This window comes from Thalassophryne amazonica, chromosome 10 (assembly GCF_902500255.1).
Source record: "Thalassophryne amazonica chromosome 10, fThaAma1.1, whole genome shotgun sequence".
NCBI classification, from domain to species: Eukaryota; Metazoa; Chordata; class Actinopteri; order Batrachoidiformes; family Batrachoididae; genus Thalassophryne; species Thalassophryne amazonica.
Window position 1 is genome coordinate 113336104 of NC_047112.1, and position 18670 is coordinate 113354773.

At 41.8% G+C, this 18670-nt stretch overlaps 1 protein-coding gene across 1 annotated transcript in view; it reads right to left on the bottom strand.

Moving 5' to 3' along the window:
* LOC117518186 (glomulin-like) overlaps positions 1–18353 on the bottom strand; it is a 45718-nt gene extending 27365 nt beyond the window's left edge. Inside the window, exons 1-4 of the mRNA XM_034179243.1 lie at positions 18297–18353; positions 18046–18156; positions 17868–17976; positions 6923–7115 (exon numbers count right to left, since the gene is read on the bottom strand). Coding sequence (XP_034035134.1) covers positions 6923–7115; positions 17868–17976; positions 18046–18156; positions 18297–18353 — 470 coding nt within the window. The remainder of the gene's footprint in view (positions 1–6922; positions 7116–17867; positions 17977–18045; positions 18157–18296) is intronic.
* Between the last annotated feature and the right edge of the window lie 317 nt (positions 18354–18670).

Here is an 18670-nt window from a genome sequence, read left to right on the forward strand (position 1 = left end):
AAACTGAGTAACTTCTGAAACTGTGACCCAAGTACTGCAAAAGGAAACATTGTGAAGTGCAAAGCAACAGAGTGACTTCTAAAAACTGTGACCCAAGTACTGCAAAAGGAAACATTGTGATGTGCAAAGCAACAGAGTGACTTCTGAAAACTGTGAACCAAATACAGCAAAGTGATACATTGTGAGATGCAAAGCAACAGAGTGACTTCTGAAAACTGTGAACCAAGTACTGCAAAAGGAAACATTGTGATGTCCAAAGCAACAGAGTGACTTCTGAAAACTGTGAACCAAGTACAGCAAAGTGATACATTGTGAAGTGCAAAGCAACTGACTGACTTCTGAAAACTGTGACCCAAATATAGCAAAGTGATACATTGTGAGATGCAAAGCAACAGAGTGACTTCTGAAAACTGTCACGCAAGTACTGCAAAAGGAAACATTGTGAAGTGCAAAGCAAAAGAGTGACTTCTAAAAACTGTGACCAAAGTACTGCAAAAAGAAACATTGTGAAGAGCAAAGCAACAGAGTGACTTCTGAAAACTGTGATCAAAGTACTGCAAAAGTAAACGCTGTGATGTGCAAAGCAACAGAGTGACGTATGAAAACTGTGACCCAAGTACTGCAAAAGGAAACGTTGTGACGTGCAAACCAACAGAGTGACTTCTGAAAACCGTGACCCAAATGTAGCAAAGTGATACATTGTGAGATGCAAAGCAACAGAGTGACTTCTGAAAACTGTGACCCAAGTACTGCAAAAGGAAACATTGTGAAGTGCAAAGCAACAGAGTGACTTCTAAAAACTGTGACCCAAGTACTGCAAAAGGAAACGTTGTGACGTGCAAAGCAACAGAGTGACTTCTGAAAACTGTGAACCAAGTACTGCAAAGTGATACATTGTGAGATGCAAAGCAACTGAGTAACTTCTGAAAACTGTGAACCAAGTACTGCAAAGTGATACATTGTGAGATGCAAAGCAACTGAGTAACTTCTGAAAACTGTGAACCAAGTACAGCAAAAGGAAACATTGTGACGTGCAAAGCAACAGAGTGACATCTGAAAACTGTGACCCAAGTACAGCAAAAGGAAACATTGTGACGTGCAAAGCAACATAGTGACTTCTGAAAACTGTGAACCAAGTACTGCAAAAGGAAACATTGTCAAGTGCAAAGCAACTGAGTAACTTCTGAAAACTGTGACACAAGTACTGCAAATGGAAATGTGACGTGCAAAGCAACAGAGTGACTTCTGAAAACTGTGAACCAAGTACAGCAAAAGGAAACATTGTGACGTGCAAAGCAACAGAGTGACTTCTGAAAACTGTGAACCAAGTACTGCAAAAGGAAACATTGTCAAGTGCAAAGCAACACAGTAACTTCTGAAAACTGTGACCCAAGTACTGCAAAAGGAAACATTGTGATGTGCAAAGCAACAGAGTGACTTCTGAAAACTGTGAGCAAAGTACTGCAAAAAGAAACATTGTGAAGTGCAAAGCAACAGAGTGACTTTTGAAAACTGTGAGCCAAGTCCTGCAAAAGGAAACATTGGGAAGTGCAAAGCAACAGAGTGAATTCTGAAAACTGTGACCCAAGTACTGCAAAAGGAAACATTGGGAAGTGCAAAGCAACAGAGTGACTTCTAACAACTGTGACCCAAGTACAGCAAAGTGATACATTGTGAAGTGCAAAGCAACTGACTGACTTCTGAAAACTGTGACCCAAATATAGCAAAGTGATACATTGTGAGATGCAAAGCAACAGAGTGACTTCTGAAAACTGTCACACAAGTACTGCAAAAGGAAACATTGTGAAGTGCAAAGCAACAAAGTGACTTCTGATAACTGTGATCAAAGTACTGCAAAAGGAAACGCTGTGATGTGCAAAGCAACAGAGGGACTTATGAAAACTGAGAGCCAAGTACAGCAAAAAGAAACTCTGTGACGTGCAAAGCAACAGAGTGACTTCTGAAAACTGTGATCAAAGTACAGCAAAAGGAAACGCTGTGATGTGCAAAGCAACAGAGGGACTTATGAAAACTGAGAGCCAAGTACAGCAAAAGGAAACATTGTGACGTGCAAAGCAACAGAGTGACTTCTGAAAACTGTGATCCAAGTACTGCAAAAGGAAACATTGTCAAGTGCAAAGCAACAGAGTGACTTCTGAAAACCGTGACCCAAATACAGCAAAGTGATACATTGTGAGATGCAAAGCATCTGAGTAACGTCTGAAAACTGTGACCCAAGTACTGCAAAAGGAAATGTTGTGACGTGCAAAGCAACAGAGTGACTTCTGAAAACTGTGAACCAAGTACTGCAAAAGGAAACATTGTCAAGTGCAAAGCAACAGAGTAACTTCTGAAAACTGTGACCCAAGTACTGCAAAAGGAAACATTGTGAAGTGCAAAGCAACAGAGTGACTTCTAAAAACTGTGACCCAAGTACTGCAAAAGGAAACATTGTGATGTGCAAAGCAACAGAGTGACTTCTGAAAACTGTGAACCAAATACAGCAAAGTGATACATTGTGAGATGCAAAGCAACAAAGTGACTTCTGAAAACTGTGAACCAAGTACTGCAAAAGGAAACATTGTGATGTCCAAAGCAACAGAGTGACTTCTGAAAACTGTGAACCAAGTACAGCAAAGTGATACATTGTGAAGTGCAAAGCAACTGACTGACTTCTGAAAACTGTGACCCAAGTACTGCAAAAGGAATCATTGTGAAGTGCAAAGCAACAGAGTGACTTCTAAAAACTGTGTCCCAAATACTGCAAAAAGGAAACATTGTGAAGTGCAAAGCAACAGAGTGACTTCTGAAAACTGTGACCCAAGTACTGCAAAAGGAAACGTTGTGACGTGCAAAGCAACAGAGTGACTTCTGAAAACTGTGAACCAAGTACAGCAAAAGGAAACATTGTCAAGTGCAAAGCAACAGAGTGACTTCTGAAAATGAGGTGGGCTTCATAGATAATTGGCAAAGCTTCTGGGGAAAACCTGGTCTTGTTAGGAGAGACGGCATCCATCCCACTTTGGATGGAGCAGCTCTCATTTCTAGAAATCTGGCCAATTTTCTTAAATCCTCCAAACCGTGACTATCCAGGGTTGGGACCAGGAAGCAGAGTTGTAGTCTTACACACCTCTCTGCAGCTTCTCTCCCCCTGCCATCCCCTCATTACCCCATCCCCGTAGAGACGGTGTCTGCTCCCAGACCACCAATAACCAGCAAAAATCTATTTAAGCATAAAAATTCAAAAAGAAAAAACTGCAACTTTCAACTGCACCACAGACTAAAACAGTTAAATGTGGTCTATTAAACATTAGGTCTCTCTCTTCTAAGTCCCTGTTAGTAAATGATATAATAATTGATCAACATATTGATTTATTCTGCCTTACAGAAACCTGGTTACAGCAGGATGAATATGTTAGTTTAAATGAGTCATCACCCCCGACTCACACTAACTGTCAGAATGCTCGTAGCACGAGCCGGGCGGAGGATTAGCAGCAGTCTTCCACTCCAGCTTATTAATTAATCAAAAACCCAGACAGAGCTTTAATTCATTTGAAAGCTTGACTCTTAGTCTTGTCCATCCAAATTGGAAGTCCCAAAAACCAGTTTTATTTGTTATTATCTATCGTCCACCTGGTCGTTACTGTGAGTTTCTCTGTGAATTTTCAGACCTTTTGTCTGACTTAGTGCTTAGCTCAGATAAGATAATTATAGTGGGCGATTTTAACATCCACACAGATGCTGAGAATGACAGCCTCAACACTGCATTTAATCTATTATTAGACTCTATTGGCTTTGCTCAAAATGTAAATGAGTCCACCCACCACTTTAATCATATCTTAGATCTTGTTCTGACTTATGGTATGGAAATAGAAGACTTAACAGTATTCCCTGAAAACTCCCTTCTGTCTGATCATTTCTTAATAACATTTACATTTACTCTGATGGACTACCCAGCAGTGGGGATTAAGTTTCATTACACTAGAAGTCTTTCAGAAAGCGCTGTAACTAGGTTTAAGGATATGATTCCTTCTTTATGTTCTCTAATGCCATATACCAACACAGTGCAGAGTAGCTACCTAAACTCTGTAAGTGAGATAGAGTATCTCGTCAATAGTTTTACATCCTCATTGAAGACAACTTTGAATGCTGTAGCTCCTCTGAAAAAGAGAGCTTTAAATCAGAAGTGCCTGACTCCGTGGTATAACTCACAAACTCGTAGCTTAAAGCAGATAACCCGTAAGTTGGAGAGGAAATGGCGTCTCACTAATTTAGAAGATCTTCACTTAGCCTGGAAAAAGAGTCTGTTGCTCTATAAAAAAGCCCTCCGTAAAGCTAGGACATCTTTCTACTCATCGCTAATTGAAGAAAATAAGAACAACCCCAGGTTTCTTTTCAGCACTGTAGCCAGGCTGACAAAGAGTCAGAGCTCTGTTGAGCTGAGTATTCCATTAACTTTAACTAGTAATGACTTCATGACTTTCTTTGCTAACAAAATTTTAACTATTAGAGAAAAAATTACTCATAACCATCCCAAAGACGTATTGTTATCTTTGGCTGCTTTCAGTGATGCCGTTATTTGGTTAGACTCTTTCTCTCCGATTGTTCTGTCTGAGTTATTTTCATTAGTTACTTCATCCAAACCATCAACATGTTTATTAGACCCCATTCCTACCAGGCTGCTCAAGGAAGCCCTACCATTATTTAATGCTTCGATCTTAAATATGATCAATCTATCTTTGTTAGTTGGCTATGTACCACAGGCTTTTAAGGTGGCAGTAATTAAACCATTACTTAAAAAGCCATCACTTGACCCAGCTATCTTAGCTAATTATAGGCCAATCTCCAACCTTCCTTTTCTCTCAAAAATTCTTGAAAGGGTAGTTGTAAAACAGCTAACTGATCATCTGCAGAGGAATGGTCTATTTGAAGAGTTTCAGTCAGGTTTTAGAATTCATCATAGTACAGAAACAGCATTAGTGAAGGTTACAAATGATCTTCTTATGGCCTCGGACAGTGGACTCATCTCTGTGCTTGTTCTGTTAGACCTCAGTGCTGCTTTTGATACTGTTGACCATAAAATTTTATTACAGAGATTAGAGTATGCCATAGGTATTAAGGGCACTGCGCTGCGGTGGTTTGAATCATATTTGTCTAATAGATTACAATTTGTTCATGTAAATGGGGAATCTTCTTCACAGACTAAAGTTATTTATGGAGTTCCACAAGGTTCTGTGCTAGGACCAATTTTATTCACTTTATACATGCTTCCCTTAGGCAGTATTATTAGATGGTATTGCTTAAATTTTCATTGTTATGCAGATGATACCCAGCTTTATCTATCCATGAAGCCAGAGGACACACACCAATTAGCTAAACTGCAGGATTGTCTTACAGACATAAAGACATGGATGACCTCTAATTTCCTGCTTTTAAACTCAGATAAAACTGAAGTTATTGTACTTGGCCCCACAAATCTTAGAAACATGGTGTCTAACCAGATCCTTACTCTGGATGGCATTACCCTGACCTCTAGTAATACTGTGAGAAATCTTGGAGTCATTTTTGATCAGGATATGTCATTCAAAGCGCATATTAAACAAATATGTAGGACTGCTTTTTTGCATTTACGCAATATCTCTAAAATTAGAAAGGTCTTGTCTCAGAGTGATGCTGAAAAACTAATTCATGCATTTATTTCCTCTAGGCTGGACTATTGTAATTCATTATTATCAGGTTGTCCTAAAAGTTCCCTAAAAAGCCTTCAGTTAATTCAAAATGCTGCAGCTAGAGTACTAGCGGGGACTAGAAGGAGAGAGCATATCTCACCCATATTGGCCTCTCTTCATTGGCTTCCTGTTAATTCTAGAATAGAATTTAAAATTCTTCTTCTTACTTATAAGGTTTTGAATAATCAGGTCCCATCTTATCTTAGGGACCTCGTAGTACCATATCACCCCAATAGAGCGCTTTGCTCTCAGACTGCAGGCTTACTTGTAGTTCCTAGGGTTTGTAAGAGTAGAATGGGAGGCAGAGCCTTCAGCTTTCAGGCTCCTCTCCTGTGGAACCAGCTCCCAATTCAGATCAGCGAGACAGACACCCTCTCTACTTTTAAGATTAGGCTTAAAACTTTCCTTTTTGCTAAAGCTTATAGTTAGGGTTGGATCAGGTGACCCTGAACCATCCCTTAGTTATGCTGCTATAGACGTAGACTGCTGGGGGGTTCCCATGATGCACTGTTTCTTTCTCTTTTTGCTCTGTATGCACCACTCTGCATTTAATCATTAGTGATCGATCTCTGCTCCCCTCCACAGCATGTCTTTTTCCTGGTTCTCTCCCTCAGCCCCAACCAGTCCCAGCAGAAGACTGCCCCTCCCTGAGCCTGGTTCTGCTGGAGGTTTCTTCCTGTTAAAAGGGAGTTTTTCCTTCCCACTGTAGCCAAGTGCTTGCTCACAGGGGGTCGTTTTGACCGTTGGGGTTTTTACGTAATTATTGTATGGCCTTGCCTTACAATATAAAGCGCCTTGGGGCAACTGTTTGTTGTGATTTGGCGCTATATAAAAATAAAATTGATTGATTGATTGATTGAAAACTGTGACCCAAGTACTGCAAAAGGAAACATTGTGACGTGCGAAGCAACAGAGTGACTTCTGAAAACTGTGAGCCAAGTACTGCAAAAGGAAACATTGTGAAGTGCAAAGCAACAGAGGGACTTCTGAAACTGTGAGCCAAGTACTGCAAAAGGAAACATTGTGAAGTGCAAAGCAACAGAGTGACTTCTGAAAACTGTGAGCCAAGTACTGCAAAAAGAAACACTGTGACATGCAAAGCAACAGAGTGACTTCTGAAACTGTGAGCCAAGTACTGCAAAAAGAAACACTGTGACGTGCAAAGCAACAGAGTGACTTCTGAAAACTGTGACCCGCTGTGCTTCAGTTTTTGGATGAAGGGTTTGGTGAAGGCAGCCACGGAGGCGGAGCAGCGGCACAGGCCATACTCGTCAGCCTGCTCCTGCTGCAGGCTGTAGGGCATTGGCAGCAAGGACAGCTGATTCTGTATGGCAGCCACAGCCAGGCCCAGAGAGGCTGCCTGTGAGGCCTCCAGCCAGAGCAGCACTGCAGTAACAACAACAACAACAACAGAGGGCGCTCAAGACCACGGTCAACCTGTCAGGAAGCAGCCCTGCTGACATGCTACGAGGGTAGGCTGAAAAGTTCTAAGGCTCACCAAGAAGGAGAAATGCCATTTCAATCAAACTTGGCATGCATTAAGTTCAACTCTTCTGATGACTGTGTTATTTTCTTCCAGGTTGTGAAGTAGTTTGTGGTTTATAGCCAAGTTTGAAAGTTCGTGGTAGAGGGAAACGGCAAAAATGGACAAAATCTGGCATCGCGGTGTGATTAAGTACCTGCATAAGAAGGGGTTAAAGCCCAAGGACATTCATGCGGATATGGTTGCTACATTAGGGGATGAAGCTCCCTCCATATCTACAGTGCAGAAGTGGGCAGCTGAATTTAAGAGGGGCAGAGAGAGCCTTGAAGACCCAAGGTCTGGGCGGCCTGCAACAGCCACAACCCAGAAAAACATTGACCTTGTTCATGAAATGGTGATGGACGACAGACGATTGACGATTAATCAGCTAGCAGATGTTGTGGGAATATCCCGTGAGAGAATTGGACACATTCTGCATGAAGAAGTTGGAATGTCAAAGGTGTCAGCTCGGTGGGTGCCACGTCTTCTGACGCCTGATCAGAAACGCACCAGGCTAGTCATGTCGAAGACAAACTTGGCGCAATTTGAAGAGGATCCAGCCAGTTACATGGAACGTTTTCTTACCCAGGATGAGTGTTGGGTTCACCACTTTGAACCAGAGACAAAAAAAACAATCAATGCAGTGGAAACACCCAAGGTCACCACCTCCAAAGAAGGCCAAGGTCATTTTGTCTGCGGGGAAGGTCATGGTTTCAGTTTTCTGGGATGCCAAGGGCATTGTGTTCGTGGACTATCTTGAAAAAGGACAAACCATAAATGGACCATACTGTTCTAACCTACTGAGACAGTTACGCGAGGCTATCAAAAAGAAGTGACTAGGAAAGCTGACAAAAGGGGTGCTGTTCCATCAAGACAATGCCCCAGCTCATAAGTAACAGTGGCCATGGCCACTATCCACGAGTGTGGATTTGAACTGGTAGATCACCCACCATACTCCCCTGACTTGGCACCCTCGGACTTTCATCTGTTCCCAAACTTGAAAAAAAACTTGGCTGGGAAGCACTGTCGGAGCAATGATGAGGTGATGGCTGCCGTTGAGGACTATTTTGACTCTCAAGATGAAGGCTTCTATGCCAAGGGAATCGAAGCACTCAAGCACCGCTGGAAGAAGTGTGTGGAGTTACTGGGAGACTATGTAGAAAAATAACCCTGAATTTGTTCAATTCGACAACATCATAGTCAGCCTTAGAACTTTTCAGCCTCCCTCGTAGTGCAGCAGATACCTCAAATAATTTTTCACTTGGTGATACAAGCACTAAATTTAGAACAGAGGTGCTTCAGGACCTACTCTCTTAGAAAAGGTCGCTATCCAGGTAAAAAAACAAAATGGCCACCATTTTCCAAGATGGCCGCCAATCGAACTGGTTTTTAAGCTTTTTACCTATATTTTAATTGAATAACCATATCTGGAAGATGTAGCAATGGAAATATATGATTTGGAGCCTAGAAAATCCAATTATGCAGTCAAAAAACCAAAACATATTGAAAAATCAGGTAATTTTATGTAAATGAACACTCGTTCTATGATGTTTGCAATCTGCTAAATTTCCAAAAACATAACACCAATGATTACATGTTTGTTGCTTTGGTATGAAACAAAGTCTCTGCTGATGTACAGTTTGCATAAGTTCTTTTCAGTCATCACATTTGCAGGAACATAACTGTGTACACTTGAGGCTGAAGTGATGAACTTTCCAGATCTCACCATCTTTTATCCAACCCCAGTTGACAGGGCTTTCAATTTGCATTTCACAAACAGTAGCCTGGCCCCATATACAGGCGGCTTGGAAGACAAACCGTTTTACATGCTCGAAGAGGGATGCACTTGTCGGTGGAATGGCATCATACGGTCTCTGTCTCCGAGCAAACAAGTCCAGTCTTGCCTCATTAACCTTGTTTGCAGTGCTGTTCTTGTCATACATAATGATGACAAACTTCTCAAGAATGTTCAAGTCAACATCTTCTATGACTGCTGGATATTTACTGAGCTTATTGAAGACATGGGTCACTTCAGCACAAAAGTCCCATGCTTGCCATGCTGTTTTCTTGCCTTTGCCACGGAAAGATGATACAACATCGCAGCCAGTGAAGGCATGGAAGAAGAGCATACCATTGGACTTCTTTGGGCCAAGATTCAACACAGTGTCATGGATTGGCAACCACCTGCTGGAATGACCATGGCCAAACTCAATCCACAGCATTTCCAATCCTGCATCTTGGAGAGTTGCAAAATTGCTGCTGACTGCAACAACAAGAATATCTGTATCACTTGCCTTAACTGTTGACATATGTGTATGACTGACTGAATGTATTCTGTACACGGTATTCCTGTTCCTCTCCACAAGAGGGTGCTATTGTTTTTCCCATAAGGAAAAAGTCACTGGTGACATCACACCCTATATAAAAATGTGTGTTCGACTTTTTTGAAAACTCTCTCAGTTCTCTTTCTCAGCATGACTGCTCATGAAGAGCAGTGAGTAAATGTTTGCCAAAATAAATATGCCAGAAAGGCTGAAGAAATATTTCGTCTACCTTTCTATGCTGCTAACGGTTGACCCGCTGCTGTGTTAGTGGTACACCTGCTAACAGGTTATGGGCCCAGGACCGACGACAGTAGTTGCAACAACGAAAGTGTGGCGTCAAACACGTTAGCTAATTAGCTAAAAGTGTGGTAGCTAGTTTAGCGCGGTGAAACCGGGGAGCTAAGCTAAGCAGAGAAGAATGGCAAACCGAAACAAGACAAAGTGGCCGACGTTCGACGGTACGGCCTAAGAATATGAGCTCTGGGAAGAACGGATGCTGTGTTGCATGCACCGTGTTGGATTAAAAGAGACTATTCTGAATGAGCCTGGCACATCACGGACCGTGGCGGAACAAGCCGAAGATGATAAGCTGAATGCTAACGCATACTGCGCATTAGCGCCATTACTGGACAACGTGAGTTTGGGACTGATATTCAGAGACACTAAAAACAAGGGACGTGAGAGTCTGCAAGTGTTGAGAGAGCATTACATTGGCAAAGGTAGGCCACGAATTGTCTCCATGTACATAACGTTGACTTCGCTGAAGAAAGCGGGCACAGAGACTGTAAGTGAGTACATTATCCGGGCAGAGCAGATCATTACGGCGCTCAAAGGTGCAGGTGAGGCACTGAGTGAGGGACTAATGATGGCTATGATTATGAGAGGACTTCCAGAGAAGTACAAGCCGTTTACGCTGATGGTAACGCATAGTTCAGCGGACATGAAACTGGCGGAGTTCAAGGCTAAGCTGCGAAACTTCGAGGCGTTGGAGGATGCAGAGCCAGTAGCTGAGGAAGCAGGAGAAAGTGTGCTGAAAGCCCGCACAGCACTGAAGAAAAAGAATGGCGGATCTTCAACAGACATGGCATGTTGGCGATGCGGAGAAAAGGGATATCGAGAGGACGAATGCACAAAGAAAGTTTGGTGCAGTTCCTGCAAGAGCACAAGTCACATGGACAAAGCGTGCAGAAAGAAAGAGCATACACAAGGCTCTAGGTGCGCTTGCGCTCAAGATGACAGCGGTGGCAGCAGCGGCGGTCGTGCAGCGAGTTGTGGAGGGCGGATCAGCGCACGGGGACCCGCAGGAGACGACTTCACATTCCGGGCAGAGACCGAGGACACCTGCAAGCCAGTGCAGCAACAGCAGATTGAGAGGAAAGGACTGATTGTCGACACAGGCACGTCGTCCCACATCCTTAATGACAAAAGCCGATTCAAAACCTTCGACAGCTCATTCAAACCAGAGAGGCACAGCATGGAGCTGGCTGACGGGAAGCGGACATTTGGGTTGGCGCAAGGCAGAGGAGACGCACAGGTGTGTCTCATTGACAGCGACGGACGCAGATGTACAGTGACTCTTAAGAACGCCCTGTACATCCCTTCATTCCCTCAAGAACTCTTCTCTAAGTGTGCCACTGCAAATGGTGCCAAGCTACTCTTCGAGGAAGGTAACGACGTTCTTATGGTGCCTAATGGCACAAGGTTTAACATTCAAGTGTGTAAGAGAATGTACTACTTGCAAACAGAGTGTGATGAAAATGATGTGTGCAATGTTAGCCATGATATTCAAACTTGGCACGAGATTATGGGTCATTGCAACTACGATGATATACTGAAACTGCAGGATGTGACAGTAGGCGTGCACATTAAAGGTGCAAAGTGTAAACCTGACAAAGAATGTCATGTGTGCATAGAGGGGAAGTTTACTCAGACGAGAAACAGAAATGCAACTGACAAGGTGAAGACACCACTAGAGCTAATGAATACTGATCTAGCCGGTCCAGTGACCAATGAGTCAATTGATGGTTGCAGGTATATACAATCTTTTACAGATGTGTGCACAGGAGCAGTTTTCACTTACTTTCTTAAAGCAAAGAGTGATGCCGTACAGGCTACTGAAAAGTTCCTGGCTGATGTAGCACCTTATGGCACTGTGAAATGCATCCGGTCAGACAACGGGACCGAGTTTACTAACGGAGAGTTTCAGACATTACTGAGAAAGAACAAAATCAGACACGCGACGTTCTGCCCTTACTCGCCGCACCAGAACGGGATAGCTGACAGGGAAGGACACACTCTCTTTGAGATGGCTAGGTGTATGCTTATTGGCAGCAACTTACCTAAAAGCCTATGGCATTATGCCATTCAGGAAGCAGCCTATACCAGGAACCGATGCTTTAACAAGCACATTGGCACAACTCCGTACACAGCACTGACAGGGAAGAAGTGTGATCTAGCCAAGATGCACAAATTCGGGTCAGAGTGTTACGCGTACCAACAAGACAAGGGTAAACTAGATCCCAGGTGTGAGAAGGAACTCTTCCTAGGGCACAACAAGGGCAGTCCCGCCTTTCTAGTTTACTACCCCAGCAAGAGAAAAGTGCAGAAGCACAGATTGGTTAAGTTTATCACAAAGACCACATGCGAGAGCGAGACTCAGACTCAGGAGCTAGGATTTGACCCCATTGTGAATAGTGAGAAAACAGACGCATCACAGCTCAGTGCTACTATAGTGCTCAGACGTACAGACTGACAGTCCACAATCCCCAGGAGATGATGGCGAGGAGCACCACAGGGTGATGCCACAGGCCCCAAGCAGTGGGAGGTACCCCACTAGAGAGCGTAAGCCCCCGAGTTATCTTAGAGATTATACTCAGGAAGATAGTGGTGATGATGACAGTACGCTTACTAGTGTAGACTATTGCTACCGAGCAGTGTGTGGTGTGCCACTTACCTTTAAACAGGCTATGGCATCACCAGTCAGGTAAATGGAAGAGGGCAATGGATGAGGAGATGCAGTCACTAGAGGAAAACCAGACCTTTACTCTGACCAACTTGCCAGAGGGCAGAAAGACAGTGGGAGGTAGGTGGGTATACTCTATTAAGGAGGGTAGTGATGGACGTGAACAGTACAAGGCCAGATTTGTGGCTAAGGGAAGATGTCACTTGTTTACTGCCCAACAGATGAGATGATTGCAGATGCTATGACCAAGCCTGTCTCAAAGGTTAAATTGATGAGATTTTCGGGAGTCATGTTTGGTGTAAGTGTCTGATGTAGTGTATATATGTTAAGTACATAGGTATGTACTATAAATGTTTTGACATCTGTCATTTATTTTTTGGGTCATTTTGATTGCTAAAAACTGTACAGTATACAAGTCATTCATAAGTGGGAGTGTTGACATATGTGTATGATTGAATGTATTCTGTACATGGTATTCCTGTTCCTCTCCACAAGAGGGTGCTATTGTTTTTCCCATAAGGAAAAAGTCACTGGTGACGTCACACCCTATATAAAAATGTGTGTTAGACTTTTTTGAAAACTCTCTCGGTTCTCTCTCTCTCAGCATGACAGCTCATGAAGAGCAGTGAGTAAATGTTTGCCAAAATAAATATGCCAGAAAGGCTGAAGAAATATTTCGTCTACCTTTCTATGCTGCTAACTGTTGTCCCGCTGCTGTGTTAGTGGTACACCTGCTAACATTAACTAACAGATTTTGCCTTTTGCTTGGCTGCATCAAGAGCATGTGTGAAGATTCTGGTGTCAGCTTCTTCGTGATTGCATGGGCTCAGGCTCTCCAGACTGATGGGTTTGTTGGACAGAGCCTCGTTGCCTTTGGTCACAATTACAACAATTACAATTCTGGCACGATCTAGTTTGCAATTGCTGAACATTTGACGACAATTTGGGTGATATTTTGCACTGTTTTGCCTTAGTGTGTACTCAGTACCACCTCCTTCATCCAATCTTCATAAATCTAACCTGATAGGCAGCAGGTTGATTTCTTGAAAGAGTGGTATGTTTGTGGCTATCATGGAATAGCCATCAGAACTACACTTATAATGAGTAGGGGGAGATTTCAGCTCCTCTTTTGTATCTGTCTGACAGAGGCAGCACTTCTTCCAGTCTGTTCTAGTACTGCAACTCAATGGATTTTTTTGTAGACATCTTGCGTAATACGGTTAAAGGCCGAGGGGCTATCCTTTTACCACCCAACCGTATGAAATATCAAAGCACATTGAGGTATGGGATACAAAAGGTTCAGGCATCTTGTGCCCTACACCTAGCCCGATCATTCATCCAGTGCCATTTAAGTCCCGTGCGATCTGTACACCATCCGGGTAACTGATGCCCCATTACCCTTGGCTCGGCTCTCCCACGCTGGCACATCCTGTCGATTCAGGTGCGGCTATCTAACTATTATTCTACAACTAACTAAATTTCTAGTTAAGTTATATACAGGGGCTTATTACAACCCCTGGCAAAAATTATGGAATCACCGGCCTCGGAGGATGTTCATTCAGTTGTTTAATTTTGTAGAAAAAAAGCAGATCACAGACATGACACAAAACTAAAGTCATTTCAAATGGCAACTTTCTGGCTTTAAGAAACACTATAAGAAATCAAGAAAAAAATATTATGGCAGTCAGTAACGGTTACTTTTTTAGACCAAGCAGAGGAAAAAAATATGGAATCACTCAATTCTGAGGAAAAAATTATGGAATCACCCTGTAAATTTTCATCCTCAAAACTAACACCTGCATCAAATCAGATCTGCTCGTTGACATTGACCCTGTGCCATGACATTGACCCTACATGTCTTCTTGCAAGGAATGTTTTCGCAGTTTTTGCTCTATGGCAAGATGCATTATCATCTTGAAAAATGATTTCATCATCCCCAAACATCCTTTCAATTGTCCAAAATATCAACGTAAACTTGTGCATTTATTGATGATGTAATGACAGCCATCTCCCCAGTGCCTTTACCTGACATGCAGCCCCATATCATCAATGACTGTGGAAATTTACATGTTCTCTTCAGGCAGTCATCTTTATAAATCTCATTGGAACGGCACCAAACAAAACTTCCAGCATCATCACCTTGCCCAATGCAGATTCGAGATTCATCACTGAATATGACTTTCATCCAGTCATCCACAGTCCACGATTGCTTTTCCTTAGCCCATTGTAACCTTGTTTTTTTTCTGTTTAGGTGTTAATGATGGCTTTCGTTTAGCTTTTCTGTATGTAAATCCCATTTCCATTAGGCGGTTTCTTACAGTTCGGTCACAGACTCCAGTTTCCTCCCATTCGTTCCTCATTTGTTTTGTTGTGCATTTTTCGAAGTTTGAGACATATTGCTTTAAGTTTTCTGTCTTGACGCTTTGATGTCTTCCTTGGTCTACCAGTATGTTTGCCTTTAACAACCTTCTCATGTTGTTTGTATTTGATCCAGAGTTTAGACACAGCTGACTGTGAACAACCAACATCTTTTGCAGCATTGCATGATGATTTACTCTCTTTTAAGAGTTTGATAATCCTCTCCTTTGTTTCAATTGACATCTCTCGTGTTGGAGCCATGATTCATGTCAGTCCACTTGGTGCAACAGCTCTCCAAGGTGTGTTCACTCCTTTTTAGATGCAGACTAACAAGCAGATCTGATATGATGCAGGTGTTAGTTTTGGGGATGAAAATTTACAGGGTGATTCCATAATTTATTCCTCAGAATTGAGTGATTCCATATTTTTTTCCTCTGCTTGGTCTAAAAAAGTAACCGTTACTGACTGCCACAATCTTTTTTCTTGATTTCTTATACTGTTTCTTAAAGCCAGAAAGTTGCCATTTGAAATGACTTTAGTTTTGTGTCATGTCTGTGATCTGCTTTTTTTTTTCTACAAAATTAAACAACTGAATGAACATCCTCAGAGGCCGGTGATTCCATAATTTTTGCCAGGGGTTGTAAACAACAGGTGTGCAAATGAAGGGAGCCTGAACAAAAGACACGTATGACAACTAAATGAACACAAGGTGACTAAAAACTAAACAGACATCTGAAGGTGAGTAGAAATAAAACATAATCCAAGAACAAAACCAAAATACAGACCAAGTACATAATGCAAAAACAAATGTGGATTTCAAAAGTGCACAAAGTGCAAGACTGAGAAAAACATGAAGATCTAATACATATCAATAGAGGCAATGAATAATCCAATCAGAATTGAACAATAACCAAAAGCTAAATCAAGGAACAAAAGCATAAAATTAAGGTGGAACTCAAAAGTGAATTGAGTACACAACTGGGGGAACAAAACAAGACAAAACCAAAGACAAATGAGGAAAACAATGACAACAAAACACAGAGAAATACACAGGGGACTGATCAGAAAGATAGAGAGACAGACCAAGGACAGAGACAGAGGATGAACCACCAGGAGGACACACATGGATGACAGACAGTGAGCGAGGAGTGATCAACACACTGAAAACCAAAAGGGAAGCAGAACAGAAGACGACACCTGACATAGACACAGCAAAGAGATGGGGCTGAGTACCAAGAACACTAACATAAGACAAAGACATGGATGAGGGGCGCACACACAACACGATCTCTCACAGCATTCAGGAAGAATTATTCAACCTGTGTTCCAATATGTTAGTCAATTCACAAGAATGTGTCTGATGCTCATCATTAGAAATGGATGAGTTTAGATACTGTGTGATAGATGTCGTTAAAGTACAGGTGATCATTTACGCAGTGGACAACAAAGACATTTATGTGTTAGTAATGTTATAATGTGTAACATGTACAGTCGTGTTCAGAATAATAGTAGTGCTATATGACTAAAAAGATTAATCCAGGTTTTGAGTATATTTCTTATTGTTACATGGGAAACAAGGTAACAGTAGATTCAGTAGATTCTCACAAATCCAATAAGACCAAGCATTCATGATATGCACACTCTTAAGGCTATGAAATTGGGCTATCAGTAAAAAAAAGTAGAAAAGGGGGTGTTCACAATAATAGTAGCATCTGCTGTTGACGCAACAAACTCAAAACTATTATGTTTAAACTGCTTTTTTAGCAATCCTGTGAATCACTAAACTAGTATTTAGTTGTATAACCACAGTTTTTCATGATCTCTTCACATCTGCGAGGCATTAATTTTGTTGGTTTGGAACCAAGATTTTGCCCCTTTACTAGTGTGCTTGGGGTCATTGTCTTGTTGAAACACCCATTTCAAGGGCATGTCCTCTTCAGCATAAGGAAACATGACCTTCAAGTATTTTGACATATCCAAACTGATCCATGATACCTGGTATGCGATATATAGGCCCAACACCATAGTAGGAGAAACATGCCCATATCATGATGCTTGCACCACCATGCTTCACTGTCTTCACTGTGAACTGTGGCTTGAATTCAGAGTTTGGGGGTCGTCTCACAAACTGTCTGCGGCCCTTGGACCCAAAAAGAACAATTTTACTCTCATCAGTCCACAAAATATTCCTCCATTTCTCTTTAGGCCAGTTGATGTGTTCTTTGGCAAATTGTAACCTCTTCTGCACATGTCCTTTATTTAACATGGGGACTTTGTGGGGGATTCTTGCAAATAAATTAGCTTCACACAGGCATCTTCTAACTGTCACAGCACTTACAGGTAACTCCAGACTGTCTTTGATCATCCTGGAGCTGATCAATGGGTGAGCCTTTGCCATTCTGGTTATTCTTCTATCCATTTTGATGGTTGTTTCCATTTTCTTCCACGCATCCCTGTTTTTTTGGTCCATTTTAAAGCATTGGAGATCATTGTAGATGAACAGCCTATAATTTTTTGCACCTGCGTATAAGTTTTCCCCTCTCCAATCAACTTTTTAATCAAATTATGCTGTTCTTCTGAACAATGTCTTGAACGTCCCATTTTCCTCAGGCTTTCAAAGAGAAAAGCATGTTCAACAGGTGCTGGCTTCATCCATAAATAGGGGACACCTGATTCACAGGTGTTTGTTCCACAAAATTGACGAACTCACTGAATAAATGCCACACTACTATTATTATGAACACCCCCTTTTCTACTTTTTTTTACTAATAGCCCAATTTCATAGCCTTAAGAGTGTGCATATCATGAATTCTTGGTCTTGTTGGATTTGTGAGAATATACTGAATCTACTGGTACCTTGTTTCCCATGTAACAATAAGAAATATACTCAAAACCTGGATTAATGTTTTTAGTCACATAGCACTACTATTATTCTGAACACTACTGTATATAGATACGCAGACATTTGTTACCTGTTTGAATATGTGGAATTAGAGCCATGATGGTGTCTGAAATTGCACCTGGATTGCAGTCTTCAATTAGTTCAAGATACCTGTGCAGGAGCTTCTCTGGGCTGCAGGTCTGGAAGACAGATAATTTAACACATGTACGCATGCAGCATATCACAGAGAAGAAAAACTGTGTACTCACTTTTGTCAGGTGTGTAACTGCAGTGCGGCAGTCATCCAGACTCTGATCTTTTTGAAGATTTTCACTTATAAGAGTTTCCAAGAGTTCACAACCCATCTGCTTAACAATTCCCTAAATACAACAGAGAACATGGTTCAAGAGACATAATCTACACCGTGCACTCCAAAAGGGCACTCAAACATGCACAATGAACAAATGTTCATTAGTCAGAAATAATCTAGATTTTTTTTTTTTTCATAAGATACACAAACCATCTTCTCAGCAACAACTCCTGGGAAGACGGACAGTTTAAAGCAGATGTTTCCCATGTGACACTCTCAGGACTGTTTAACCACAGAAAGCACAAACAGCAGAAGTGAAATACAGTCAGGACCACAAGTATTTGGACAGTGACAATTTTTGCACTTTTCCCTGTGTACACCACCACAGTGGCGTTGAAATGAAACAATTGACATGTGCTTGTAGTGTCAACTTTTAGATTTAATTCAAAACATGTAATAGAAAAAAATCACATTAATCTTTTAGGAATTAAATGGAATACAGTGAGTGCAACACTGAATGAATTATGGTTGTTTGTGGTTGTGATTACAGAAACTGTGCAAAGTACATTTCTCGCTTTCATCAC